Here is a 26919-nt window from a genome sequence, read left to right as displayed (position 1 = left end):
TAACAGATGTTTTGGAGCATGAGCTTTTGCGGGTGAATGCATGCATCCGACGAAGTGGGCATTCACCCATGAAAGCTCATGCTCCAAAACGTCTGTTAGTCTATAAGGTGCCACAAGACTCGTTGCTGCTTTTACAGATCCAGACTAACACGGCTACCCCTCTGATACCTGTATTAGGCTTAAATTTCCGTGTTTTACTTTATTTTGCTTGGTAACTCACTTTGTTCTGTCTGTTACTACTTAGAACCACTTTAATCCTACTTCCTGTATTTAATAAAATCACTTTTTACTTATTAATTAGCCCAGAGTAAGTGATTAATACCTGGGAAGTGGTGGGGGGGAGGGAACAGCTGTGCATATCTCTCCATCAGTGTTATAGAGGGTGAACAATTTATGAGTTTACCCTGTATAAGCTTTATACAGGGTAAAACGGATTTATTTGGATTAGACCCCACTGGGAGTTGGGCATCTGAGTGTTAAAGACAAGAACACTTCTGTGAGCTGCTTTCAGTCAAGTCTGCAGGGACTTTGGGGCAAGTATGTAAACTCCGAACAGGGGTGGGATTTGCAAACAATCTAGGGGATTTAGGTGCCCATTTCTCATGAACAGTAATTGTTCCAGTCCCATCAACAACACACACACACACACACACAGAGCCGGGCTTCTCCACTCCAGCATGGGGCAGCAGGGGGACACACCCTTTGGGGTTCCCATCACTGCATATAAAATGTTTGAATGCCGGCGTAAGCTGTATAATCTCCCCAATGCAGTTCCCAGGGCTGGTCTCTAGGAGGCGACCTGCCTGTTTGGGACATAGAGGCAGCGCTTTGCCAGAGCCTGCAGCGCGATCCCGAGATGTCTCAGCAGCTACAGAAACACAGCAAGGTGGACAAGGGGGCGCTAACACCCGCTGGCGCAGGCAGAAGGGCAGAGCGTGTGATCCAGAAGATTACAAACATTTCTGGGTCCGTGCCCCTCATGGTCCAGCACAAAAAAAAGTCACAAAAGTCAAGGATGGCCAAACTGAGATGTTCGGAGACCATCACGTGTAAATATCCTGCTTCTAAAAATAGCCATTTCCTGGCTCGGGTGTGGGGGGCCCATAACATTCAACACCCCCCTTGAAATAGCAGACAAATAAGAGCCAAATAAACACCTGGTGTAAAGAGACAGCCACACCCACTGGGGGAGCTGACCCAGTGACATTAATGGAGCAGCACTGATTGACACCAGCTGGGATCTGGCCCTTTTTGTCTGTTATGGCCACTTGTCTGCCTTATAAATCAGCTCTAAATCTCTGTCTGTGTGTGGATAATCTGTGTTGTTCCTTCAATGTCGCGCCTCATTTATTGTAACCCCGAAGGCTGTTCAGTGACTGGGATTAGATCTAATCCAACAGCACAGGGACCGTGGCCCCACAGGTATGGGAACTATAATGTTCTGTGTTTGTTTCCCTTTTACATGATTGTCGCCCTCCACTTATGGGACGAATTGCATGGCAGGGGAAGGAGAACAAATATCGAAGGTATAAACCATTGGAAAAGCACTGAAGAGTTAGGACCCCGGGGCTCTGTTCCTGGCTGGGTGACCTAGGATCAGTCACTTCCCCTGTCTCTGCCTCAGTTTCCCCATCTGTAAATTGGTTATGACGATGCTTCCTTTATAAAGCTTTTTGTGATCCACTGATGTGAAGTGCTAGCGAAGAGCTGGGGATTGTTAATCTATTAATGTGACTAGCTTTGAAATAGTAAAAGAAAGTGCTTGAAAGGAAGAATCTTAATCAGTACCCTGGGTCAACAGAGAAATAAAGTCACTGAATGACTACAACAAACTAAGCCCACTAAGGAAAGGTTAAAACGCAACGTGTCCTGCACCATCGTCATCTCCTGGCTATCGGTGGAAGTAGCAGGAAAGCGGAGGGAGCAGGTATCTGAGAGTCCATTGGCAAGTCTCGAGTAGGGTAATCGGTGGGGTTCCCCGTCCACCAGCTCCTGCATACAGGGGTGTAGGTCTGAGGCTGCCGTGTGGCCCCTCCCAGTTTACTGAGTCCATCTAATAAGCTGCAGAACTGGCAAAGTGCATCCGGGCCTTTGGCCCAGCCTTTCCCTCCTCAGGCCTTCCAAGTAGTGGGGAGGCTTCATAGCAGAGTGTGCGTGTCCCTTTGGTTTGATTCGATCTGAGCGGTCCCTTGCTGAGTCTGCAGGCTTCCTAGGGAGACCTGGGGGGACCAGACCGAGCAATGCAGGGTGCAAGTGTCTCTTCCGTCAGCCCAAGTGCACTGGCCTGAGAGAACTTCAGCAAATAACTTTTAAGCAATTTCTTCTGATGCGTTAAACTAGTGGCTTTCAAAGCAAACACCAGCATATCAGGGGTTGCCTTGTGAGAGGCCCTTGGACACAGCGCAGCGTCACTGCTTGGGGAGCGGCCTGGCGCATGAGAACGGGGTTAGGGACACAGGACTGGTGACCAATGATTGTAATAAACAGAATGAGAAATTGTGGGGATCGGTTGCTCTGAGGTGTAACTGCTTGGTGTAAGTTGATTGCTGGCCATTGTCTGTGCCCAATTCATGCCTAGAATCTTTGGTGCCCACAAACTTGATCTGCAAATCTCTTGATCCTCACGTGTTGTGACTCTTGATGAATGAATAAACCGTATGGATCGGATCAAAATCACTCCGTGTCCCAGCTTGAGCTGTGGTGAAAGGGCCCAGACTGACCCACCCTCAACTCTATCCCGGCCAGGGCTGCCTCTTGCACCTCCAAACCCATCTCCTGAGGTCTCTGCTGCACCAGGAGCCCTTTCCACATTCCCCCACCTGTGACACCTCCTTCTTCTCTCCTGTACCCTCACCACCTCCCATCACCCTCTTCTGCCTTCCCTCAATCCCCCCTTTCTTTGGCACCATCCAACTGGCCTCCTGAGCCCCAAGTGTGTTCCCAACTCCCCTAGGAGACAGGGAAGGTGACTAGAGGGTGGGGGGAGCCCTGAGGGGCTGACAGGGGAGGGGGTTTCCTTGCTGAAGTTCAATTTAGTACAAACTGATGAGAGATTTCTCTGCAAATTCCCACAGTCCAATTTTTTTCTTTGTCCACCCAACCCGCCTTCTACAAAGTACATTTTACCCACTCCTGCCATTATGGCAATGGGTCCTGGGGAGCACATGGGGTCCCAGTCCCACTGCAGGGCTCTCCATTGGGCTCCCACTTCCAGCTCTCAAGGCCCCAGCTCCCCTGAGTTAGGCTGTTATAGGGGGCTTAGGAGGCTGCAAGGATTGGAAGGGGCCGGCTGGTGCTTGCAGTGGGGCTGGGCTAGAGGGGAAAGCAGGAGAGGGGAGCCGGCAGGCTCTGAGATGGTGGGGGGATTTGGGGCATAGCAGAGAACAGAGACAAAGAACTGAGGAGACTGAGAGTCCCCCGGACTGTGTGAGGATGGGGCTGAGCTCTAGGCTCCCCAATCTATTTGGAAAACAAGGGGTTGCCCCAGTCAACCCAGGAGAAATGATGCCGGCAGCGAGGCAGGCTGGGAAGTAGCTCCATAGGATTAGCAGTGAACTGGTCCCTGGCGGAGCACTCGGAGGAGGTGATTGGCTAGCTCAGCAGCTGACCCACTGGCCTGACATGCCATTCAGGGCTGGAAGCTCACTAGAACCTTGTGATTGTTAACGGTGAGGAGAGAGCCAGCTAACTCTTCTGCCCACCACCTCCCCAAACACACCCAGCCGGCTGCATGGGCAGGAAGTGATTTATTGCAAGAAACAGCAAGAGAATCCAGCCCGGTAACAGCACCCAGGGCTTAGCCTGAGACACACTTCTCCCAACATCAATCTCACCACCGCATGGGTAAGGAATGGGATGGAGCAGCTACACCATATAATGGGCACTAGGGGCAGCAGAGGGTGAGAGGCAGGGATGGGGCGGCTATACTGTATAATGGGCACTAGGGGGCATCAGAGGGTGGGGGTGGGGAAGGGGCGGCTGTACTGTATAATGGGCACTAGGGGGCAGCAGAGGGTGGGGGTGGGGTGACAACTCTGAGCAGCTGCAGAAGGATCAATGGGGATTACAATAAATCGTGGGGCACTAGATATCCAGAAGGCTGTTTTTTTCCACGCTGCAGACTCAGTGGAAGCTGCGTTAGCCGAGTGCTCGCCATGGTCAGTCACTCTGATGTCGGGGTCCTCACCATGGACTCGGACGCCTGGCTTGAGCCCCCCCAGTTCCTGGATCTCATACCGGGTGCCTTGAGCCGAGGGTGGATCCAGGAGGGGTCAGGGACGGAGCTGGGGAGCCCCCAGCCATGGAAGTGTCCGTGGAGAGCGAAAGCAGCAGGATGCCCTGGCTCCCGCCCCAGGCCTGGCCGCCCGGCTCTAGAGGTTCCTGTCGTAGTGCACGGGCAGGCCCCCGATGCACGCCACGCGGATTCGCCGGGTGCTGCTGCCCCCGCGGTAGTTGCAGGGCGGGCGGGTCGACCCCCCAGACAGCCGGCAGATGGTGATGCGGTAGCGGTTGTTGCTGTCGTACAGGTTGCGAGTGACGTGCCGGCCTGCCCGGCCGCAGATGTCTTGGAGCTGGCTGGCGGGAGCGTGGACGAAGGTGTTGGTGTGTTTGCAGGGGCGGGCCATGCCCCGGCGCTGCATCATCATGTTGCAGTACCTCCGGTCATCCCGGGCCCTGGTCTTGGGGTTGTCGACATGCTGCCTCAAGAACTGCGGGTGGCTGGCTCCTTGGCCGAGCCGGGCCAGCCAGCCAGCCAGCAGAACCAGGCCCAGCAGCAGCACGGGGTGGGGTCCCTTCGGCGTCATCGCTGCACCTGGCCAGGCGTCTACCTGCGGGGTGAGGGAGGGGACATAGGAAGGTGGTACTGGAAGGGATAGCCGGGGCCTCTGTCACAGGCCACCTACTGTATCAATCCAAGTTGTAAGGGTACCAAGAGCCATCTCCAAGCTGGTTAGGTCATCCCCCCCTCCCCCTGGCTGTTCCCTAACCTCCTTCCTCTGCTGCTTAGAACCCGTCTCATTTCCAGCCCAGTGGTGCTTCATGGCCAGTTTCTACCCATTTGATCTTGTGCCAGCATTGTCCTTTAGCTGCAATAGCTCCTCTCCCTGCCTGGTATCCCCCCACCTCCACCCATGTACTCTAGTTTCCTCTCAGAAGATCGACCCTCTGCTCCCCTGACCATCCTAGCAGCCCTGCGCCTGCTCCAGTCTGAAGTCATCTCTCTTGAACAAGGGTGACCAGAATTGCTCGCAGGATTCCAGACAAGGTCTCACCAGGGCCGTGTACAATGGCATTAATACTTCCCTACCTCTCCTGGAAATGCCTCACCGGATACGTCCTGGGATTGCGTTTGCCTTGCTCGCAGCTGCATCACACTGGTGGCTCATAGTCCTGTTGTGATCAACCTCTGCACCCGGGTCTTTCTCCTCCTCTCTCATTTCCAACTGATCAGCCCCCAGCTTATGGCAGAAATTCTTGTTAGTCCCTACATGCATGACTGTGCACTCTGTACCATTGAACTTCATCCCCTATCCGTCATTGCATTCCTCCGGGTCATCCAGGTCTTCCCGTAGGATATTCCAGTCTCCTCTTCACTGACTTTGTGTCATCAGCCAATTTCAGTAGCATACCCCTGCTTTTTTGTGCCAATGAAAATATTAATTAAGACTGGTCCCAAGGCCAATCCTTGAGGAGCTCCTCCAACCCAATCATTCCCCTTTCAGCACAGCCCTTGTCATCTCCCCTGCAGCCTGTTCCTTACCCACCCTACGTTTTTTTTACTAAGCCCCAACTTTGCTAGTTTAGATAATTTCTCAGGTGACACCATGTCAAATGCTTTACTGACATCCAGAAGATTGGATCTGCCACTTTTCCCTGGTCTAGTGAATCAGTTTTCTTCTCAAAGAAAGACATCAGGTTAGTCTGGCCCGAGCTACATTTGGTAAACCCATGTTGCGTTACATCTCCTTTTCCTTTGAGTGCCGTGTCTTTAATGATTGTTTCCTTCAAAACTTGTTCTAAAGCCTTCCATACTCCTGAGGTCAGACTAATAGGCCAGGAGCTGCCTGGATCACTTTTCTCCCTTTCTTAAATATGGGTGGCACATTTACTGATCTCCAGTCATATGGCATCACCCCAGATTTGGTAGATTTATTAAAAATCATTGCTACTGGACTTGCAGTCTCATGTGCCAGTGTTCTGGGATGGAGATTACCCAGTTCCTCAAACCTGAGTGTATTAAACGCTATGAGTTTTGCTTCCACAGGATATACACTCATTCTCATCAGCCATCCTGGCTGCGTCCCCATCATCATCCTTATTGAAAACTGAGGCAAAGTATTCTTTTGGTTTGGGGCCATCCGTGGATTGTTCCTAACCTTGACATCCTCATCTTCATCCACCCTCCCTGCAAAGCAGTCCCATATCTTCTCTTCTCGTTCTCTTTTTATGGATGTGGCTCAAGAACCAGCTACTAGCTGTTTTCATTGCAAGCATAACTCATCCAGTCTTTTGGCGATTCTCTCTATCCCTGCACTTTCTGACCTCCAAGAGGAGTTTTCTTTATCAATCAATCCCTTCTTCCATTCCTTGCCGACTCTCTTCTTACTCCCAATATCCTTCTTGAGCTGGCTAGTCATCCAGTTAGGGCTGGAGCTTTTCCCTACAAGTTTTTTCCCCTTGCTTGGGATGCAAATTACAGATACTTTTTGCACCTTTGAGATTCCAACTCTCCTCCACAATGAAGTTCCTGAGCTCTTCAGTCCAACTGACTTCGCTAACTAGCTCCCTGCATCTAGCAAAGTCTGCCCCTTTGCAACAGAAGCCCATAGTTGCCCGTCTTTTATGATTATCCCTCCACTTAATTTAAACGGAACCAACTTGTGCTCACTTGACACACAATTATTTCCAGCTCTTCTATGATACCCTCACTACTTACCAGAACCAAGTCTAACCCAGCATCTCCTCTGCTTGGTTTGGTGGCTAGTTGATGAAGAAATCGGTCATCGATCCTGTCCAGGAATATGAGTCAATAACCATTATCAGTAGCAGATGTTCTGCAATCTATACCCCGCAAGTTCAAGTCTCCCAGAATGACACTGTTCTCTGTAGAATTTCTCTCTCTATTAATATTATAGATCTATCACTCCTTATCCAAATCCAGCCTGGGGTCTATATCTGCCCCCAACATCCCCCCAGTAAAACCTCTGTTACTCCTTCCCCAAAGCGATTTGGTCCCAAGCAGATTCTATTTTGCTGTTGCTTCTTATTGGTCTACCTCACCAGTGTACAATGATACCTACCCCTTTACCTTTATTTCCCTTTCTCCTGACCTCACATCCCCTTACATACCAGCATTTCAGCTATTCCACTGTGGTTCTGTTACCCCTAGAATATCCGGTCTCACTTCCTGCACCACTCGGTCCTGTGTTCCCCCCAGGCCCCTCCCCTTCACGTACAAATATTGCGTCTGTTTCTCTCTGCCCTCGCCCGGTGTTCTAGCTGGATTGGGCACTGTCTTTGGTTGCCTGTGTTCCTGCCCTCTGGGGTTCTTTAATAGTGCCTCGTCTGCCTGATTTTCCTCTCCCTGTGTAATAAAACCGGGAGACACATGTCTCTATTTCCTAGTTTAGAACTTGCTATCAATCAAGGTGAGAGCAGATGGAGACAATGTGAGCTGGGAACCTGCTTCCACCATTCATGGTACCAAAGCCGCTCCAGTTTTCATCACCCCTCACACACCCCTGTGTCCCTCTTTGGCCCCATCCCCATCCCCAGTCCACCCCACATGGTTCCATCCCCATCTCCCTGTCGCTCTGACCTTCTCACCAACTCTGCTCTCACAGTGCCTTTGCCCCCAGCTGGAGAGATGGACCCAGCCACCGACAGAGTGGAAAGTCCCCTGAATCTCCTGCTGCTCCAGACTCTGTTATATGGTCCCCAGCAGGGCAGGGCAGAGTGGGGTGGAGGGCGGGCAGCTGACCGGGCAGCACCTGTGTCTACATGGCAGCAAGGAGCAATCAGGAGGGGCAGGAGGGGTGTTAAACAATTCCCCGCCTTCACTGACTGGTCTCATTGTCCTGGCCCAGGAGCCAGAACGGGCTGCAAGGTCTCCAAAGTCTTATGACCTGCCTCGAACACCTGGGTTCTCTCTGCGCAGCTTGGCAGCTCCAGGTGGGACTGGAGCCAGCTCGATGCATGCTGCCGGGCCCGGGACCAGAGGCTCAGGGTATATGGGCAGCAGGACTGGGTGAATTGAATGGAACAGGGAAGGCCTGGCTGGCTCAGAGGGGCCTTCGATGGGGAACATGAAAGCAACGGGGCTGGGGCGTTTATGGGGGCAGAGAGGGCTAGGCTGATGGCTGAGCACCTGATAGGCGCGGGGACATCCTGGACACTTGAAACCCAGCTCCTGAGGATGGGCCATCCAGCCTCCCCAGACAGGGAACATTGGCAGTGTGGCTAATGTTAGCCCAGCTACAGTCAGCCTTGAAAGAGAGACCGTTGCCTAGCAGTGAGGGGAGTTCAATGCTGAGACAGCGTCCCCGGGGGCACACCAGCTGGGGGAGTCTTTACCACACAGGACGATGTCTTTCAAACAGATCCAGCTGCAGGGAGAAATTTGCCAGGGCTCAGGCTGGGTGGTTGTGGGGTCCCTTCTGGCTTTTAAATCTGAGAACCTCAGTCTCTCTGGTCAGCCCCTTCTGTCATGGGCCATGGGGAGAACAGCACCTCTCCATTGCCTGCAACATCCTCATAACACTCACACCGCTGCTGTAGGATCGCGACTATCATCCAATCTCAGGCTTCAGGGCTTCAGCTTGCAAGGGTCAGGAAGGCTTGGTGTATTCTGGGAATCAGGGATCAGGCCACAGCTGGAGAAGAGACATTGGATGGGGTGGTCTAGAGACTCTTGGCTGGCTGGTTGGTCTTGGCCACATGCACAGGGTCCAACGGATGGCCAGCTTTGGGCTAGGGAAGGAATCTCCCCCCTGGGGGGATGACATCTGGGCATGTCTCAGTTAATCAGTTCCCTGCTATGAGGGGTCCCCTTGATCTCTGCCTGGTTCACAACACTTCAGTCTCCCAAGGACTGTAATGTTTTGCTCTCAGTAAGGTCTTTAGCTTCAATGCAGTGGTACCTGGCCGACGTTTAACAGCCTGTGCTGTACGGGAGGTCAGGCAAGGTGAGCTCATGGGCAATCCTGGATTTAAAGCCTGCAGAACTGAGAATCTCTGCCGGTCTAACTCCCAGTGTGGGCAATCGTGTTCCTGAATGAGTCTGGCTTCTCAGGCCCCGTCTGGGCTTGGACAAGCACAGAGGTGGTGGAAACGCACAGGGGCTTGAAGCAAAACAGCACGATACCGGGCGTGAGCTACCAATGTGGCCTTTAGTTAGCCACGAGAAAACACAATTTTTATTTGTCTGTAATGTTGACAGATAATCTCAATGTTTCTTTGCAAGCAAATTTTCTGTATTTATTTAAATGTTCACAGTTGCGTTAAATTATGGATTTTATTTTTATCCAGTTCCATTTCCCCAGTTGTGGGAAATTAGGTGGGGTCAGGCAATCAGTTCGGGGGAGGGGAGGAGGTCAGACAATAATTGTTTAATGCCAGGAGTCACTGTGATTCAAAAGCTCAAATGTATCACCATTAAAACACAAATTGGCAGAATCACATGTGGAAATGTTCAGAGTAAATCGCCTTAAATCAAATGCCAACAAGGTCTCAAGCGGCATTTTTCTGACTTTTACCAGTCGGTACCTGTCAATTGTTGTCGATGGCTGGAAGTTGAAGCTAGATAAATTCAGCGTGGAACTCAGGGCTACATTTTTAGCGGGGAGGGTAATTAATCAATGGAACCATTTACCCAGGGCCATGGTGGATTCTCCATTGCTGATGATTTTTAAATCAAGACGGGATGTTTTTCTCAAAACTCTGCTGTAGGGATTATGGTGGGGCAGGTCTCTGGCCTGGGCTATAGAGGGGGTCAGACTGGGAGATCACAATGGCCCCTTCTGACCTTGGGATCTACACCTGCCCCCAGCCTCTGTTCCATGGGGAAAGAGCCACTTTGCTCCTTGAGATGTTCTGTCTCCAGTCCGTAGGGGTGGGATTAGATGCCTCCCCCGAGAGATGGGTGTGTTAAATTACTGCCTTAGCCCACTCCACCAACTGCAGTAGGTTCTCAGGGCTAGCTCCTGGTGGTCTCTCCTTCCCCAGCTGCAGCACCGACCCCGGAGGAGTTTGCTACCGGTGGAGCCCAGCTCCCGCTCTCCATTTCCCAGTGGCTCCCTGAGACAGCAGGGGGTGTAATGAGGGGATCAGCAGAAAGTCTGGCCGTGGTTATAAGGGGAACGGCAGGAGCTAAGTGAGGTGCTTGCAACCCCTCCCAGCTTGCAGTACTGGGTTTACAATGGTGCCAAGGGGTCTGTGGCACCGGGCCCACACTCAAAAGGGGCCCCAGTGCCTGGACCATGGCCCCACCCTCCTGCTCCACCCCAAGGCCCCGCTTCCTCTCGGCTTCTTCCCCTGAGACCACACCCACTGCTTGCTCCTCTCTGCACTGGGGGCAGCAGCGGAGCAGGGGCTGGGGCTGGGGCGGGGTCTGACCGTGCTGTGCAACGGGCCCAGGCTATATTGATTTCTCGTAGTGCACAAGGAGCCCCCCTACACAGGCGATGCGGATGCGTTGGGTGCAGGTGCCCCCGTTGTAGTTGCAGGGCGGTGTCTGTGATCCCCCCCCTGCAGCCGGCAGGTGGTGAGGGCGAAGGAGGCTTTGCTGTCTCGCAGGTTCCCACTCACTAGGGTCCTCCCAGAGCCGCAGATGCTGGTGATGCTGGTGGCGCTGACATGGATGAAGGTGTTGGTGAACTTGCAGACTGGCAAGGTGATGCCCCAGTGCTACTGGTTGCAGTAGGTCCTGGCGTCCGGGGCGGCAGTCCTTGGGTAATCGACGTGCTGCCTCGGGAACTTCTCGTAGCGCGTCTCCCCCCTGGCCAGAGCCAGCCACGTGGCCAGCAAGACTAGCAGCAGTGTCGGGTGGGGTCCCCTCTGGCCCATGATACCTCTGCTGCTGGCTCGCCCTGCGGTGGGGAGGGAATGGAGGGATAGACAAGGGGGAGGGGACCTGTTTGCACCATGGGACCTGCACCCACTCATCCCCTCCAGGCCCTCCACCCCCCGGGGAGCTCCTTGCAGATTGCAGGCTAAGGCTGCCAGGCAGGCAGTTGCTTCATGCCAGACTCCAAAACTTCATTGGCAGAGCGTTAAAGTTACCTGGAATTGCCTCAGCCTCTGCCAGAACGTCAAGTGTGCCTGAAACCACTAGTTAAAGAATTAAGGGGAGCACACCAGCTCCCCCCAACAACCATCACTCAAAGAGGGCAGAGTTAAGGGTACAGGGCTGGGCTGCACTTACTAGGTTCTTTCTTTTCTTTCTTTCCCCATATCTATCTATCTATCTATCTATCTATCTATCTATCTATCTATCTATCTATCTATCTATCTATCTATCTAATCTAAATACACCCCTCGTGTGATATTGCCCTTCTCCCTGGATTAAGGCAGCTCTCTCTTTTTGCCACGTGGATTCTGTTTGGTTAGTGGCCAGTGGAGGATAAGAGAAGAGGGATTCCCACATTAGACCAACCTGAGGGTCCAGCTAGCTCGATATCTACTCCCAACCTGTGGCCAGTACCACCTGCTTCAGGGCGGGGAAGACCTCTGCCCTCTCCTCTCTCTTCTCCCCCACCTCTCATAGACTTTACGGCCAGAAGGGACCATCATGATCACCTAGTGGGACCTCCTGCACTTTGCAGGCCACAAAACCTCACCCACACACCCCTGTGATAGATCCCGAACCTCTGAGTTACTGATGTCCTCAAATCATGGTTTAAAAACTTCAGGTTCCAGAGAAGCCCCCGTTTAAACTAGTTTAAATCCTCAAGTGACCCATGCCCAAAACCCCTGTGGTTCTGATCTTGTCACAGACTCTCCGACCTTCCCAGCTCCTGGCGTCTTTGCCTGAGTCTGAGAAATGGACCCATTCGCCTGTGGAGCTGAGATTTCCCTGAGCCTGCAGCCACTCCAGGTTCTGTTATACGGCCCCACCCAAGTGGGTTTGGAGGGGCAGCACCTCTGGCTACGTGGCGGCATGGATCCCAAGGCAGACGGGAGCAGCAGGAGGAACCAGCTGGGTTTCAAACAATCCCATTCTTCCCGGCTTGGTCTCCCTGCCCTGACCCATGAGCTGGAACCAGTTATAACCTCTACAAGGTCCATGTGTGGATAGGGTTGTGGTCACAATGGACTCCCGGCTCCTCTGATCAACCCGACACCTGGGTTCGTTCCATCCAGCCTGGCAGCGCCAGGTGCGATTGGAGCCAGCTCAGGCCTTGCTATGCAGGGAGGAATGATTTGAGTATAAAAATATTTATATTAAACAGGGAATTAATTAAGTTATCTGGCAGCTCTCAAGCCACTTCCTTAACAAATTCAGAAAGCTAGGAGCGACCTCTCCAAAGATTGTTGAGAAAACTCCAGACATTTACAGCCTGTCCAAGTATCATTTAAGTTTTAAATGTCTTTAAAAAAAAAGCTGAAATACTTTTAAATGGAAAAGAAAAGTATTCAGATACATTGGAAACCGAGTTTCAACTCCTATCAACCCCTGGTAGAAATAACACGGTAGCTCAGATGATGAAATGAATACAAGACACAGTTACAACTTTCACTTGAAAGAAGTTCTGAAAATTTCCTGCTACAGAGACAAAAGCCATATAGCCGTGAAATTGGAGATGATGTACTGTTGCTAATACATTAGCAGGTTTAATAGATTCATAGATTCCCATGCCAGAAGGGACCATTGTGATCATCTAGTCTGTGACGGGGTGTGCATGCCCCACACTAGGCAGGAGAGGGTTAATCCCACACTATGGGTGGACAAAGTCCCACCCCTCCGACCATGCTGGGCATGCTCCAACTTCTGTGCTAGTATAAAGGAGAGCAGCCCAGCTCAGTTTGGGCAGACCACCAAGGAGGAAGGATGCTTGGTAGAGGCTTCAGCCCAGAGGCCATTACAGCCCTTACGTGTGGGAGATGAAGCTTCTGAGGTCTAGACCAGAGACCTGTTGCCTACAGATGATTGGTGGGTGTCGGAATCCCAGGGAGTAACCTGCGCTGAGGAGCCCTGAGACCCTGACGCCATTCGGACTACAGCTACAGGAAGCATAGCAGGAAGTAGCCCAGGGAAGTGGAGTGAGTAATATCGCCTACCCATGGAAAGTCAGCCTCTTGCAGTTGAATTCCCCATTGACCCAGTGGTGGACCACTCTGCCACTATTAGGGCCCTGGGTCATGACCTGGTGGAGTCAGGTTGGCCCGGGTCCCCCTACCCCGGCTGCCACACCCACTTTGATGGAAGCCCCCAGGATCTGGCTACTAGGCCACACAACCCTGCACACAAGGACCGTTGTATTGACTCTAGCCACTAGGCCATGCTGCCCTGCACTCGAGGGCCACTGTATTGACTCCAGCCACTAGACCACGCTGCCCTGCACTCGGGGGCAACTGTATTGACTCCAGCCACTAGACCACGCTGCCTGCACTCAAGGGACGCTGTATTGACTCCAGCCACTAGGCAGTGCTGCCCTGCACTTGACGGCCACTATATTGTCTCTGGCCACTGAGCCACACTGTTGTGAGGCCCAGGATAGTTTGGCAGACTGTTACCATGGTGTCACCGCACCCACGATACACCCCACAGGGAGTCGGGGTGTGCCTACACAGCCACATAGTCTGACCTCTTGTAGAACATAGGCCAGAGAACTTCCCCAAATAATTCGCAGAGCAGATCTTATACAAAAACATCCAGGCTTGATTTAATAATTGTCAGTGATGAAGAATCCACTACCTCCCTTGGTGAAGTGTTCCAATGATTAAATACACCCCCTTTGCCCCTGCATCACCATCTCAGAACTGCCCCTGGGGATTCACAGGTCTGTAAGGGAAACACTCAAATCTGGCCCCTGGATTCCCAGCCCTGAAGAGAGTGGAACCGAAATCCACGCTCCCAGCTGCTGCAAAGTCTCTTTGAATCCCCGCTCCTCAGCCCCTCTCCCACAATAGCAACACCAGCCCAGACACCGGCGGAGTTCTCCACTGGCTCAACCTCCCTGGCTCACAGTCCAGTTTTTTATCCCAGGTGGAAGGATCTGGGTGCAGCAGGGTGTGGGAGCACCACATCCAGGACTAGGGGAGAGAGCCCGGCTCCCTGAGTCAATGCGTCTCCCAAGGGCTTGCTCTCTGCTGATTCCTGAGAAGACCGAACGGATCCCGCTGCTCTTGGCACAGGCAATTTTTCCCCACATGCCAGGAGATGATAGCAAACAGCTGGCCCTGTAGCTTGGAGCCTAGATTGCTAAACAGAGGGTTGTGGGTTGAAATCTCACCGCAGGATTTTCCGAAGGCATTTCACACTGAGTGCTCTTGTTACACTTCCTGGCTGACTTTCCCCAGGACACACACACATCCCCACAAACACAGACCACCGCCCTTTCTAGCAAAGCGCTTTATTGAAGGAAGCAGCAAGAGACTGCGACTCAGGAAAAGAGATTCCAGGATTCAGCTCAATACATCTTTGATTATTTATTAACTGTACCGGGTTAGTGCCTAGGAGACCCAGCCACTGACCTTGGCCCAGGTGCTGAACAAACACAGAACAAAAAGATGCGCCCGCCCCCAAACAACAGATACGATTTGACTGATAGTGCCACTTAGAGACCTCAGCTGAAACGGAGGCATGTTTCTGTTCTAGCTACTGTACAGACACGAGATGAGAGCCAATCCGTGCCACAAGGAGCTTCCATGCTAAAGAGACTCGATGGACAACATATGGGGAAACCGAGGCACGGAAACTTCAAGTGATTTCTGCAGGGTCACAGAAGTGGGTCAGAGGAAGAATAAAAAATAGGACTCAGGTATCCTGACTGCCAGGCCTGTCCTTGAGCCACTGTACCAGCAGCATATAAAGGATGGGGAAGGGGCAACTCTACGCTATAATGGGCACTAGGGGCAGCAGAGTGTGGGGGTGGGGAAGGGGCGGCTCTACTGTATAATGGGCACTAGGGGGCAGCAGAGGGTGGGGGTGGGGAAGGGGCGGCTATACTGTATAATGGGCACTAGGGGCAGCAGAGGGTGGGGGCGGGGAAGGGGTGGCTATGCTGTATAATGGGCACTAGGGGCAGCAGAGGGTGGGGGCGGGGAAGGGGTGGCTATACTGTATAGTGGGCAGTGGGGCAGCAGAGGGCAGGGGGTGGGGTAGGGATCTAAGGGGTTTAGGCTGCTGAACTCCCAATCATGCCAGTGAAGGACCAGGCCCCATTGGCTCCTAATTTCTTTAAGCTCGGATGAAATCACCAACCTCGCTGCCCCTCACCCTGCTCGCCTCCTTGCCCCTAGAGCTGTGTTTTATAATGCACAGGCAGCCCTCCCACGCATGCCACCCGGATCCGCTGGGTGCTGGTTCTCCCACGGTAGTTGCAGGGGGGTCTCTGAGCGCCCCCTGACAGCCGGCAGGTGGTGAGCTCAAAGGGGACGTTGCTGTCGTAGTAATTCTCGGTGCTGGGGGTGCCCCCCGAGTGGCAGACGCCGTCCACCTCGGCAGGCCCCGCGTGGATGAAGGTGTTGGTGGGTTTGCAGGCGTCAGCTGTCAGGTTCCTCCGCGGCATCAGGAGGTTGCAGTAGCGCCGGGCGTCCGGGGCGCTGGTCTTCGGGAAGTCCACGTGCTGCCGGTGGAATTTCTCATGGCGCGTCTCCCTCTGGCCCAGAGCCAGACAGGCGGGCAGCAAGGCCAGCAGCAGCAGCAGCAGCAACGCTGGGCGGGGTCCCTTCAGGGCCATGGCTATCTGCGGGGGAAGCACGGGCAGAGGTGGAGATCTAACGGGTGAGAGCAGGGCAGGCTGGGAGCCAGGACTCCTGGGTTCTCTCCCTAGCTCAGGGAAGGGAGTGAGATCTAGTCGGATTGAAGGGCAAAGCAGGGAGTCAGAGCCCTGGATGTGGGGTGGCTGCTCTCTTTCACCCCTAGCTTCCTCAGGTGTAAAATGGAGCTAAACCCATTGACCCTGGCTGGGGATCTGCCCCCACCAGTTTTAAACTCCAACTCATGCAGCTATTTCTTCTCCACACAGTGAATATTACGTGACGGGCCTTTTGGATCCATTTCACTCTTTATATCTGTGTAAGGGGACTGTTGCCCCCTTACTAACATTCAGTGGGGGTGTTTTGGTTGCTAGCTCCCAGCACTAAAAGGGGAGGGATCGATGGCAAATCAGGACCCTGAGACTGACAGTCCCCAGGAACAATGGCAAGAGGCTAATGCTCCAGGTCAGCCTGATTGACAGGGCGGGCCGGCTAATCAAGGAGACAGAAGGCCAGGGTGGGCCCCGTCCTCCGTGTGAGCAGGAATGTGCCTGGAGTCAGATGGAGTGGGGCCGAGCTAAGGAGAGAGCGGGGCCCCAAGCTAAGCTGATGGGAGCGGAGCTGCAGCCCAAAAAGCCAGAGCACGGCCCAGAGAGAGCAGCCCTGCCCTGGGAGCAGAGCTGTAGCAACCAGAGCCAGAGGGGCCAGACAAGCAGCCCAGGAAGCAGATGAGAGCTCAGAGCAGAGTCACAGAAGCAGCCTGCAGAGCAGCCCTGCCCTGGGAGCAGAGTGGTAGTAACTGGAGCCAGAGAGGCCAGAGAAGCAGTCCAGGGAGCTGAAGTCAGAGCAGCAGCAGCCGCCGTGCTGAGGCAGAGTGGAGCTGGAGCTGGAGCAGGGGCAGTCTGGAGCTGAGTGCGGTGAGCAGCTGGGCAGAGCGAGGGGGACCCCGGGCAGTGGGCCCAGCGCAGGGAGATACCTCAGCCAAGAGGCCCTGCAGGCCAGACTGGGAGGGGGATTGTAACCCTGACAGGGCGGGGGTGACGCTGGAGAGAAGGGTCCTGCCACCCAGAGCCTGAGAGTGTGTGGCCACCGCCGGAACAAGTGTCCGACCTGCAGCGTCCCTGCAGCACAGCCAGGGCCTGAGAAGGAGGCCTGGGACCTACAAGGAGCAGGCTGTGAACTGCCCTGACCTTTCAGAGACACTGTTTGTGATGTTCCCTGCCACAGAGCAGGGTGATGTGTTTCCTGTAACCTTTCCCATTTTTCCTTATTCTTTTTTTAAAATTAAGTGTTAATTAAATAACTTGTATTTGCTTTAAATTGTATGATGTGATCAGTGGGTCAGGGATGTGCGCAGTGCAGAGAGAGTACCCCGGAGTGGGGACACCCTAGCCCCTGTCCTAGGTGACCACAGCAGGGTTGGGGGTCGAGCCCCCTAGGAATCCTGGGCCCAGCCTTGTTGGGGTTACGAGGACTCTGCCAGACAGGAGAGTGGAAGGGGAGTCCTCAAGGGCAGGGAGGCCTCTGGGTAAAGGAAGTGGGAGCGAGGACTCAGATCCTTTCGCTAGCCCACTTCACCGGGGTAGTGCAGAAGCCAGGAAAGTTCCCCACAATAGCGGGACCATTCCCCCGCTTACATAATTGGCGTCACGAACAGGATCCTATCCACAGGGTCCACCCCATTGGTTTACTGGTTGAGTTCTAGTAGCACTGTCCAGGCCTGTTTGAGCACTCTACCATGGCTGGAATTGAAGAACTACGAACCCAGTTTGCTGAACTTCAGCGCAAATTATCAGACCAAGCGGAGGCATTACAACAAGCTAGAACTGAACAGAGAGAAGCCTTATCGCTGGCCAAGGCAGTAATAGACCAACAGACAGCAGAAGCTAAGAAACCCCCTACTATTTATGTCCCACGGGAGCGGAAGGTCACGGAGTTTGGTGGCTTCCCAACTAGACCAGGAGACATTACGGTAGAGGAGTGGGTCAAGTCTGTGAAGGCAGCTCTGCGTGTGCTAAGAGTACCTGAAGAAGATCATGTGGACTTCATAGAGGAGCACCTCAAGGGCCAGGCCAAGGCCACAGTAAAGTTCATGGCAGTGGCAGACAAGAAAGATGTGGAAAAGGTATTTGAACTCCTTCTAGAAGTGTATGGAGACAAGGTACCTGTTGGAACCCGACTAAAGGAGTTCTTTGAGAGAAAGCAGGAGCCTGGTGAAACTGTCCGGGCATACGCATACGACCTCCAGGAGAGAATGAGTAAAGTGGAGCGGCGAGACCCTCAACGAGTTCCAGACCCAGATACAGTTCTGAAAGAGCAGTTGGTGTTGGGGCTTCGTGATGCCTCCCTCCGACGTGAAATGAAAAGGAGGTTTAAAGAAGAGCCCAGTAAGAAGTTCCATCAACTCATGCAGGCTGCCATTATGTGGTCAGAAAAAGAGGAAGTTCCTGTGGCAGAGACAGCCAAGCCTAACCCCCGTACACGAAGTGAGGGCCTAGTGAATGCAGCTGCTGGGGAAAAGGCCCTGTCCCAAACAGAGCTAACATTGGATAGCTTAAGTGAAGCTGTCCAAAAACTGATAGTCCAACAGGGGGAAATGCTGAAAGTGATGACCGAGTTGATGAAAGAAAAAAATCCCATTAGTATGCCAAAGTATCCAAGGGCACCGGGATCCCGAAGAGCCCCACTGAAGGATGAGCTGGGAAGATACATTTGTTACACTTGTGACAGGCCAGGACATACTAGCCGAGAATGTTCACTGAGAAGGAGAACAGAGTCCCAGGCACTCGAAACCAATGGGGCACCAGGAGCGAGTGGTCCATCTAGAGTAGAAGGCCAAGCAGTAGCAGAAGGATTCCTAGGCCTGTCCTTGGTGGAAAATCCCTCTGCATACAGTGAGAGGAACGTGGTCAGTACCAGCATATCTAGCGACTTCTGTAAGCGAGCATTTGGAGACTGTCTAACTGCTGAAGTATGTATAGCAGGGGTGAAGACCAGATGTTTGTTAGATACTGGCTCAGAAGTCACCACCATTACAGAGTCGCATTTTAAAAAATATTTGAAGGACAAGGACCTGACCATGCACAGCACACGGTTTGTACGTCTAACAGCTGTTAATGGACTGGCAATCCCAGTGGTGGGGTGCCTTGAAGCAGACATAGAGTATATGGGCCAAACGCTGCCAGGAAAATGCATCTTCATCCTGAAAGACAAAGCCTCGAAAGGGAGCCATATGGGAGAAGTCGTCCCAGGGATTCTAGGAATGAACATCATTAGTGAGCTGAAGGAGCTACTCTTACCAGGAGAAGGAACCAGGAGGATGAACTGTCACGAGAACTCTACGAAGAATGCTGTGCTGAGTAGAGTACTGGCTCGAGCGGAGAGGCAGAGTCATTCCCTGGGCCCCACAAGGCATACTGGAAATGTTAAAGTGGGCAGAAAACGGAAGACCATTATTCCTCCGTGGAAAGGGAAGATCCTTGATGAACACCGCTGTGTACCAGAAAATGAGCTGCAGGTGATGAGCGAGAAGGGAGGACGAGTTACCTTTCTTCAAGAAAGATGTGATGGGAGACTGCCAGTTCCTGTTCAAGTGGCACGCCAAGGGCTGGTTCCTGCACATGTGGCTAACATAAGGGCGTTGCCAGAGAAGCATCAAGAAGTCTTTTCTAAGGATGAGGTGACCAATTATGATGACCAAGTCAAAGGTCACCATGACAGGCTGAAGATAGCCTGGAAAGTTGCTCTCAGTACAACTAAAGACACAGCCCAAAGTAGGAAAAGGACTTATGATCGCAAGTCCAGTGGGGCTCTCATCCGATCTGGTGACTGTGCACCAGTTCGTAGCAGTAGACGCCGGAGATGTAATAAAATACAGGACAAATGGAAGCCAAATCCCCACACTGTGGTCACCCACAACAATCCCGAACTGCCAGTGTACGCTAACCAGCCTGAACAAGGAGGTGCAGAGCGAGTAGTACATAGGGACCAGCTAAAGCGTTGGACTATTAATCTGACCAGGGCTCGTAGGAGGCATAGTGCAGAATTTCCCGAGGAGACTGAAACCAATGGGGTAAACCCAAACCCTAATGAGAATGGGAAGATCCCTCAAACTGACCCAGTATTACCCGAGGATAGGGAAACAGAAAATATGGGTAACGAACCACCAGTCTTAAGAAGGTCCCAGAGGGCTAATAAAGGTGTACTTCCTGTTAGACTTAGAGATAATTATGTTATTGGTTCTATGTAGTGTGTTGATTAATATTGTTATGTATAGTATTAAGAAGTAGATGTGGAGTGTTAACGATGTTGAATGTTCTTTTCGTAATTGTTAATGGGTTTTTAATATAATATGATGTGGATATATGTTGTTTTTATTGGGCCCGGATGTACGGGTGTGAATATTGTGGCTGTGGCAGAATTTTAGCAGGGGGGAATGTAAGGGGACTGTTGCCCCCTTACTAACATTCAGTGGGGGTGTTTTGGTTGCTAGCTCCCAGCACTAAAAGGGGAGGGATCGATGGCAAATCAGGACCCTGAGACTGACAGTCCCCAGGAACAATGGCAAGAGGCTAATGCTCCAGGTCAGCCTGATTGACAGGGCGGGCCGGCTAATCAAGGAGACAGAAGGCCAGGGTGGGCCCCGTCCTCCGTGTGAGCAGGAATGTGCCTGGAGTCAGATGGAGTGGGGCCGAGCTAAGGAGAGAGCGGGGCCCCAAGCTAAGCTGATGGGAGCGGAGCTGCAGCCCAAAAAGCCAGAGCACGGCCCAGAGAGAGCAGCCCTGCCCTGGGAGCAGAGCTGTAGCAACCAGAGCCAGAGGGGCCAGACAAGCAGCCCAGGAAGCAGATGAGAGCTCAGAGCAGAGTCACAGAAGCAGCCTGCAGAGCAGCCCTGCCCTGGGAGCAGAGTGGTAGCAACTGGAGCCAGAGAGGCCAGAGAAGCAGTCCAGGGAGCTGAAGTCAGAGCAGCAGCAGCCGCCGTGCTGAGGCAGAGTGGAGCTGGAGCTGGAGCAGGGGCAGTCTGGAGCTGAGTGCGGTGAGCAGCTGGGCAGAGCGAGGGGGACCCCGGGCAGTGGGCCCAGCGCAGGGAGATACCTCAGCCAAGAGGCCCTGCAGGCCAGACTGGGAGGGGGATTGTAACCCTGACAGGGCGGGGGTGACGCTGGAGAGAAGGGTCCTGCCACCCAGAGCCTGAGAGTGTGTGGCCACCGCCGGAACAAGTGTCCGACCTGCAGCGTCCCTGCAGCACAGCCAGGGCCTGAGAAGGAGGCCTGGGACCTACAAGGAGCAGGCTGTGAACTGCCCTGACCTTTCAGAGACACTGTTTGTGATGTTCCCTGCCACAGAGCAGGGTGATGTGTTTCCTGTAACCTTTCCCATTTTTCCTTATTCTTTTTTTAAAATTAAGTGTTAATTAAATAACTTGTATTTGCTTTAAATTGTATGATGTGATCAGTGGGTCAGGGATGTGCGCAGTGCAGAGAGAGTACCCCGGAGTGGGGACACCCTAGCCCCTGTCCTAGGTGACCACAGCAGGGTTGGGGGTCGAGCCCCCTAGGAATCCTGGGCCCAGCCTTGTTGGGGTTACGAGGACTCTGCCAGACAGGAGAGTGGAAGGGGAGTCCTCAAGGGCAGGGAGGCCTCTGGGTAAAGGAAGTGGGAGCGAGGACTCAGATCCTTTCGCTAGCCCACTTCACCGGGGTAGTGCAGAAGCCAGGAAAGTTCCCCACAATAGCGGGACCATTCCCCCGCTTACATCTGCTCTGTGTTATTATATTTAGTGCATTCCCTACAGATCATCTACAATATCCTGCTCCCTCAGCCTTCTTGCCTAAATACACCGGACATCTCAGGCCCCGATCTTCAACTCACCCCAGTCCTGGTGCCTCGGTTTCCCTCGGAGTATGGATCCAGCCGCCTGCAAAGTGTTTGAGGCTCTGTACTTTCTGTGTGGGTGTTATATACTGAGCCAGGCTGGAGACAAAGACACAGCAGGGGTGGCTGCACTCAGAGAAATATCCTACTGGCCAGCGTTGCACAATTCGTGACCCTGGGAAACACATAGGCACCAGTCCAGGGGGAAGCTGAATAAACAACTGCTAATGAGGGTCAAATTCTTCTCTCTGTTATGCTAGAATCCTACTGCAGCCACCTCTGGGGTGGAGCCTGGAAAATGGGGAACAGCTGTCCCCCCAGCTGTCAGGGCTGGAGGTAAAGGGATCCTCTTGGCAACATGGCAGGAATTTGGGGAGGGGTAATATACTGCCCTGAGATGGGAGCTAGCCAGGACACCGGGGTTTATCTTTTGGTGTACGAGATTTAGGCTGAGCTTTGCCTAGGGGATTTGAGAACCCAGATCTCATTCATTTTCATGGGAATTGGGGCTCCGAATCCCTGTAGAAGCTTTGGAAATATCCTGAATCGCCGTTCCTCAGTTTTCTCACTGGCCAAATCCCATGGCTAGGAGACACTCAGCTTGAATGGCTGCAAGCAGAGATGAAGCACAGCACATCACTCCTAGCATCTCGCGGGGGCACTGCAGTCAGCGCCGATTGTGGGGGAGAGCGCCCCCTACTGAGTCATTTGCACCATATCGTCCAATATTTGGGAGTCCCATCCCAACACTGACCCAGCCTGCACCTGACCTGTCGTAAAAAACGACCCAGCAGAAGAGACATCATCAGCCCACTCTGAGCCCCTGGGAAAAGCTTGCAGGGAAGAAATGTTTGGAAACATTGCTATTTGCGAGGCCTCTGGCAACATGGTTCGGCCTCTGGCCAAGTGAGGCCCCACGGGGAAATCAGTGTCCTGAGAAAGCGGAGATCATTAATTCCAAACTTCCCGGAGCTGGGACCCGACTTCTGCAGAGAATCCTGGGAAACAGGCTTTGCATGTCTCCAAGAAACACAGTCCAGCCGCCGGTGGGGCGATCAATGGTGAGGGCATAGCAGGTCTCCGAGTCCCTCCTAAGACTCTGGCGGGTCTGGCGGGTCTGGTCAGTGTGGGGGCGTGGGTCCCATGGGGGAAGTGAAGGGATCTGGGGTGGGGCCGGCCTGGCAGACCAGAACAGCTGTGCCTAGAGAATGGAGGGGGACAACGGGTCTCGCTGGCCACGTGGCAGAGCTGTGCCCAACTAGGGCTTTGTCTGGTTGCTTATAACAGGGCTACACACTTCTCTGAGTCCCTGAGCCAGCCGCGGGCAGAGGAGTGACGAAGGGGGGAGTCGGTGCCAGAGAGAAGGGCAGGGGTTCACTCCAGTGCCATGAGGCTGTATTGGCATAGTTGTGTAGTTAATGCTGCTCAGGGGTCTGTCCGAGATGGGTACGAGGCCCCAAGGGAGGGATCAGGGCAGTACCAGGATGGTGGGACAGCTTCCGAAAAAAGGGCCAGGCTGAGGGCCCCGAGTGTCCTGGCACCGCATGAGCACTGGTAGGGATACATGCTGTGTTTGGGGGGCACTGATAGTAGGGAGCTCTCTCCCTGGCAGTCAGTGCTGACCCCAATACCCCAGCATGGCATTCAGGGGCGCTGTGCTGTAGGGATTGGGGCAGGGGGCACTCTCCCCTGCCAGTCAGTGCTGATCCCAGCACAGTTTTAGGGGCCTGTGTTGCAGGGAGTGGGGAGAGGGGGATCATTTGGGGGCACTCTCCCTTGGCAGTCAGTGCTGGCTCCAATGCCTCAGCGTGGCACTAGGGGGTGCTGTGCTGAAGGGAGCAGAGACGGGGGATCATTAGCGGGTGCTCTCCTCTGGCAGTCAGTGCTGGCCCAATGCCCCAGCGTGGCACTAGGGGGTGCTGTGCTGCAGGAAATGGGGTGGGGTCTCAGTAGGGGGCACTCTCCCCTGACAGTCAGTGCTGGCTCCAATGCACTAGGGGGCGCGGTCCTGCAGGAAGTGGGGCAGGGACTCAGTAGGGGGCACTGTGCTGCAGGCAGTGGGGTGGGGTCTCTGTAGGGGGCACTCTCCCCTGGCAGTCAGTGCTGGCCCCAATGCACTAGGGGGCAAGGTCCTGCAGGGAGCGAGGTGGTGGGCTCAGTAGGGGGCGCTTCCCGCTCACGTTCACTGCTGGTGCTACTGACCAGGTCCACTTGCCATCCCTGTCCACACTAACCGGGCAGCATGTCCCTCCGTGGCACATGCCAGCTCCCAGGGGCGTGTCCCCATCTTTTGTCTCCCACTTCACTGTGACTTGGCTATTGCGAGGGGGGGGGTTCTCCTCTGCCTGGCTCGTCGGGCTGGGGGTACCAGGCTCATGTGCGTCCGCAGTGCAGAACTGCTTTGGGGTGTGATGGTATTCGGCATGGGAGGTGATGGGGGGGCAGTGGGTGCAGAAGGGGACTCGCAGAGCAGGAGGGTGTTGAAATGGGGGGAATGTGGCAGAGAACCACAGGAGAAGGACTTGGGGAGTGGGTGAGGGACTCCAAGGAGGGGGGGCGGGAACGGAGCCTGGTGTCTCAGCAACTTCGTATCTTCAATGATATCCATGAAATCTCCAAGGGTTTCCTCTGCCCGTGGCCCAGAGTGGAGTGCGCACAGCAGGGCAGTGCCCGGAAGGAGAGGGGTGAATGACCTAGGAGCCCTGGCTCTGTAGCTCAGGGATTAACGCCCAGGGCTGGAAACCAGGGGTTGGAAATTCAGCTCTCCTTGGAGTCCTGTGTCACCCTTCAGTGAATTTGTCTAGTCCACGTTGCCCCCCACCCAGAACTGGCGCCATCACAGCCATGCCCCTGCTCTTGGCAACTGCGGGGCACCGTGCTTTGCAGATTCAGAGCGTGGGACATTGCAGATCACGCTTCCAGGGTCTCCCTCTGTAGCCGGCCTCCCCCCTGGGAGAGGGAAATATGGGCTGAGCTGGGGAGGGGGGAGAAGCAGCTCCCCAGCCTTCAAAGGGTGATCTCAAGCCAACCCCCCGCTGTGGGGCTGGATTGTAGCTGGTGTTCCCTGAAGGGGAAAGGCCTGTGCACCATTCCCTGCCCCCCTGAGCCAGTCACTGCCCCCCTCCCCCGGGGCCAGATTGGAGCCAACCCTCCCTAGAGGGGAAAGGCCCCGGGCGCCATTCCCAGCCCCCCTGAGCCAGCTGGTGCCCCCTGATCTGGGGCTGGATTGGAGCCAGCGCCCCCTAGAGGGGAAAGTCCCTGTGTCCCATTCCCAGCCAGCCCATCCCCTGGCCTGTGGCCAGATCAGAGGTTGGGCCTCCTAGATAACCCCACGACAATCCAGCCGTGCTCTCTGAAGGCCATTGGGGCAGCTGTTCACCCCACTCCAAATACCCCACAAACATGCACCTGGCCATTCTGTGTTGGCAGCATTGTATTAAAGGTGGCAGCCAGAGAATTGAACTCTCCAACAGCATCACCCCACCCCACTGCAACCCCCAACCCCGCTTCAGCTTCCCCTTCAGCTCAGGTCACAGCCTCACCTTATACTCACACAAGAGACGTCAGAGCCAGGGACGAGACCCCAAGCGCCTCCTAGTTCTACCCTAGTTCTGGTCTAGCAAATCTCACTGCCTGGGGAGCTCTAGGAGACGGGGGGGACGACAGGAACAAGTGTTAACCTCTCCCACCGGGCCCTCAGAGCCCCTCATTTCTACCCGGACCAGCAGCCCTCCTCCCATCTTAGCCCTGTGGCGTCTGGCCATGCGAGCCTCAGCTGGTTTCCACATCCCCCAGTGACGGGGCCAGAGCCAATCATGCAGGTTTAGACAAATCCAAGGGGTTTGTGGGAATTTTGGTCAGTTTCGGGGGGCTAAAACTGGGCCCCCAATGAAATGGGTCTGAGATTTCAGAGCCGCTCAACCTCTCCCGCTCCTGGTGGGTTCAGGGAAGCCCCAGCCCAAGTCCAGGCCAGTTGTGTTTGGATCCTGCCCAGCGAGGCAGGCGCTGGGCTCAGGCTGAGGGTCTCAGTGCCAGATGGGGAGGGCTGGGAAACCGGATTTTCACTCGTGTGGATGGGAACTGGGCATCCAGCATGGAAAATCCCCCTGCAGGCCCCAAGCTGCTGGCCTGTGGGATAAGGGGAGATGCTGAAAGTCCCTGTGGAGACTCATGGCGGGCGTTGCCCAGGAGAGGCAAGTAGGGGGACAGGGAGCCCCCAGCAACAGAGGGCTGCCCAGGATCAAAACGGGGGTGGGGAGCAGAAGGGGGATCCCCTGCTCATGGCAGGTACGTTGGCTCTAAGTGCACAGGCAGCCCCTTGACACAGGCCACGCGGATCTTGGTGTTGCCGATTGCAGCCCTGTATCTACAGTTCCCCGGGCGGGAGCGGGGCAGCACCCGGCACGTGGTGACGTTGAAGGACTCCAGGCTATCGTAGAGGTTGAGGCTCACGTGTGTCCCTCCATGGGCACAGATGGCCTGGAGCTGGCCGGCGGGGGCATGGATGAAGGTGTTGCGGCGTTTGCAGAAGAAGCGGGTCAGGCCACGGCGCTGCATCAGGAGGTTGCAGTAGAGCCGGTCGTTGGCAGCACTGGTCTTGGGGTTGTCAAAGTGTTGGGTCACGAACTGCCGGTAGCTGGCGCCTTCGCTGAGCTGGGCCAGGCCGGCGGCCAGCAGGATGAGGGTCAGGAAGAGCAAGGGGCGGGGTCCTCTCAGGGCCATGGCCGCGTCTGTCACTGGATCGACCTGCAGTGGGGCGAGGGGGGAGATGGATGGAGACAACGCAGGGTGGGGATCTGCCTCCTCCATGGAACTTCCTGGGCCCAAACCTCTCCCCCTGCCAGGCCATTCTACCCCTAAAGCCTCATTAACCCGACCGATATCAGTGTCCCATTGTGCCAGGCGCAGCACAGACCGCGACCAAGATCAGGGCCCCATTGTGCCAGGTGCTGAACAGACCCCAACTGAGATCAGGGCCCCATTGTGTCAGGCGCTGCACATATCCGGAGAGAAACTCTTACAGTCTAAATGGACAAAACAGACCAAGAAAGGGTTGTTCTTCCCATATTACAGATGGGGAAACCGAGGTTAAGGCTCAGCTTTCAGCTCCCATTTGGTGGCTTG

The 26919-nt window shown here is 54.3% G+C and overlaps 3 protein-coding genes and 1 pseudogene across 4 annotated transcripts; all 4 read right to left on the bottom strand.

Annotated features, from left to right (window-relative positions):
• Window positions 1-3802: 3802 nt before the first annotated feature.
• Window positions 3803-5462, bottom strand: LOC123348777 (ribonuclease-like). Of its 2 annotated transcripts, none has more exons than XM_044986415.1 (2): window positions 5329-5462; window positions 3803-4829 (listed from the first exon to the last, which is right to left on the bottom strand). In XM_044986415.1, exon 2 carries the CDS (start codon window positions 4803-4805, stop codon window positions 4371-4373), a length of 435 nt encoding a protein of 144 aa, XP_044842350.1. In that variant the 5' UTR covers window positions 4806-4829; window positions 5329-5462; the 3' UTR covers window positions 3803-4370. The 2 variants fall into 2 exon arrangements, with proteins under 2 accessions (XP_044842350.1, XP_044842349.1); XM_044986414.1 differs by having other exon boundaries at window positions 5309-5448.
• Window positions 5463-10636: 5174 nt separating this feature from the next.
• LOC123347911 lies at window positions 10637-11064 on the bottom strand (annotated as a pseudogene).
• A 4139-nt stretch (window positions 11065-15203) lies between these two features.
• LOC123348778 (ribonuclease-like) lies at window positions 15204-21947 on the bottom strand. The gene is made up of 2 exons (XM_044986416.1): window positions 21793-21947; window positions 15204-15908 (listed from the first exon to the last, which is right to left on the bottom strand). The coding sequence occupies exon 2, from the start codon at window positions 15900-15902 to the stop codon at window positions 15459-15461; it is 444 nt and encodes a 147-aa protein (XP_044842351.1). The 5' UTR covers window positions 15903-15908; window positions 21793-21947; the 3' UTR covers window positions 15204-15458.
• Window positions 21948-26073: 4126 nt separating this feature from the next.
• LOC123347958 (ribonuclease-like) lies at window positions 26074-26517 on the bottom strand. Its single transcript, XM_044985155.1, has one exon. It carries the CDS (start codon window positions 26515-26517, stop codon window positions 26074-26076), a length of 444 nt encoding a protein of 147 aa, XP_044841090.1.
• Window positions 26518-26919: the final 402 nt, after the last annotated feature.

The sequence above is a fragment of the Mauremys mutica genome, chromosome 13 (assembly GCF_020497125.1).
Source record: "Mauremys mutica isolate MM-2020 ecotype Southern chromosome 13, ASM2049712v1, whole genome shotgun sequence".
NCBI classification, from domain to species: Eukaryota; Metazoa; Chordata; order Testudines; family Geoemydidae; genus Mauremys; species Mauremys mutica.
This window is presented reverse-complemented; position numbering and strand designations above follow the sequence as displayed.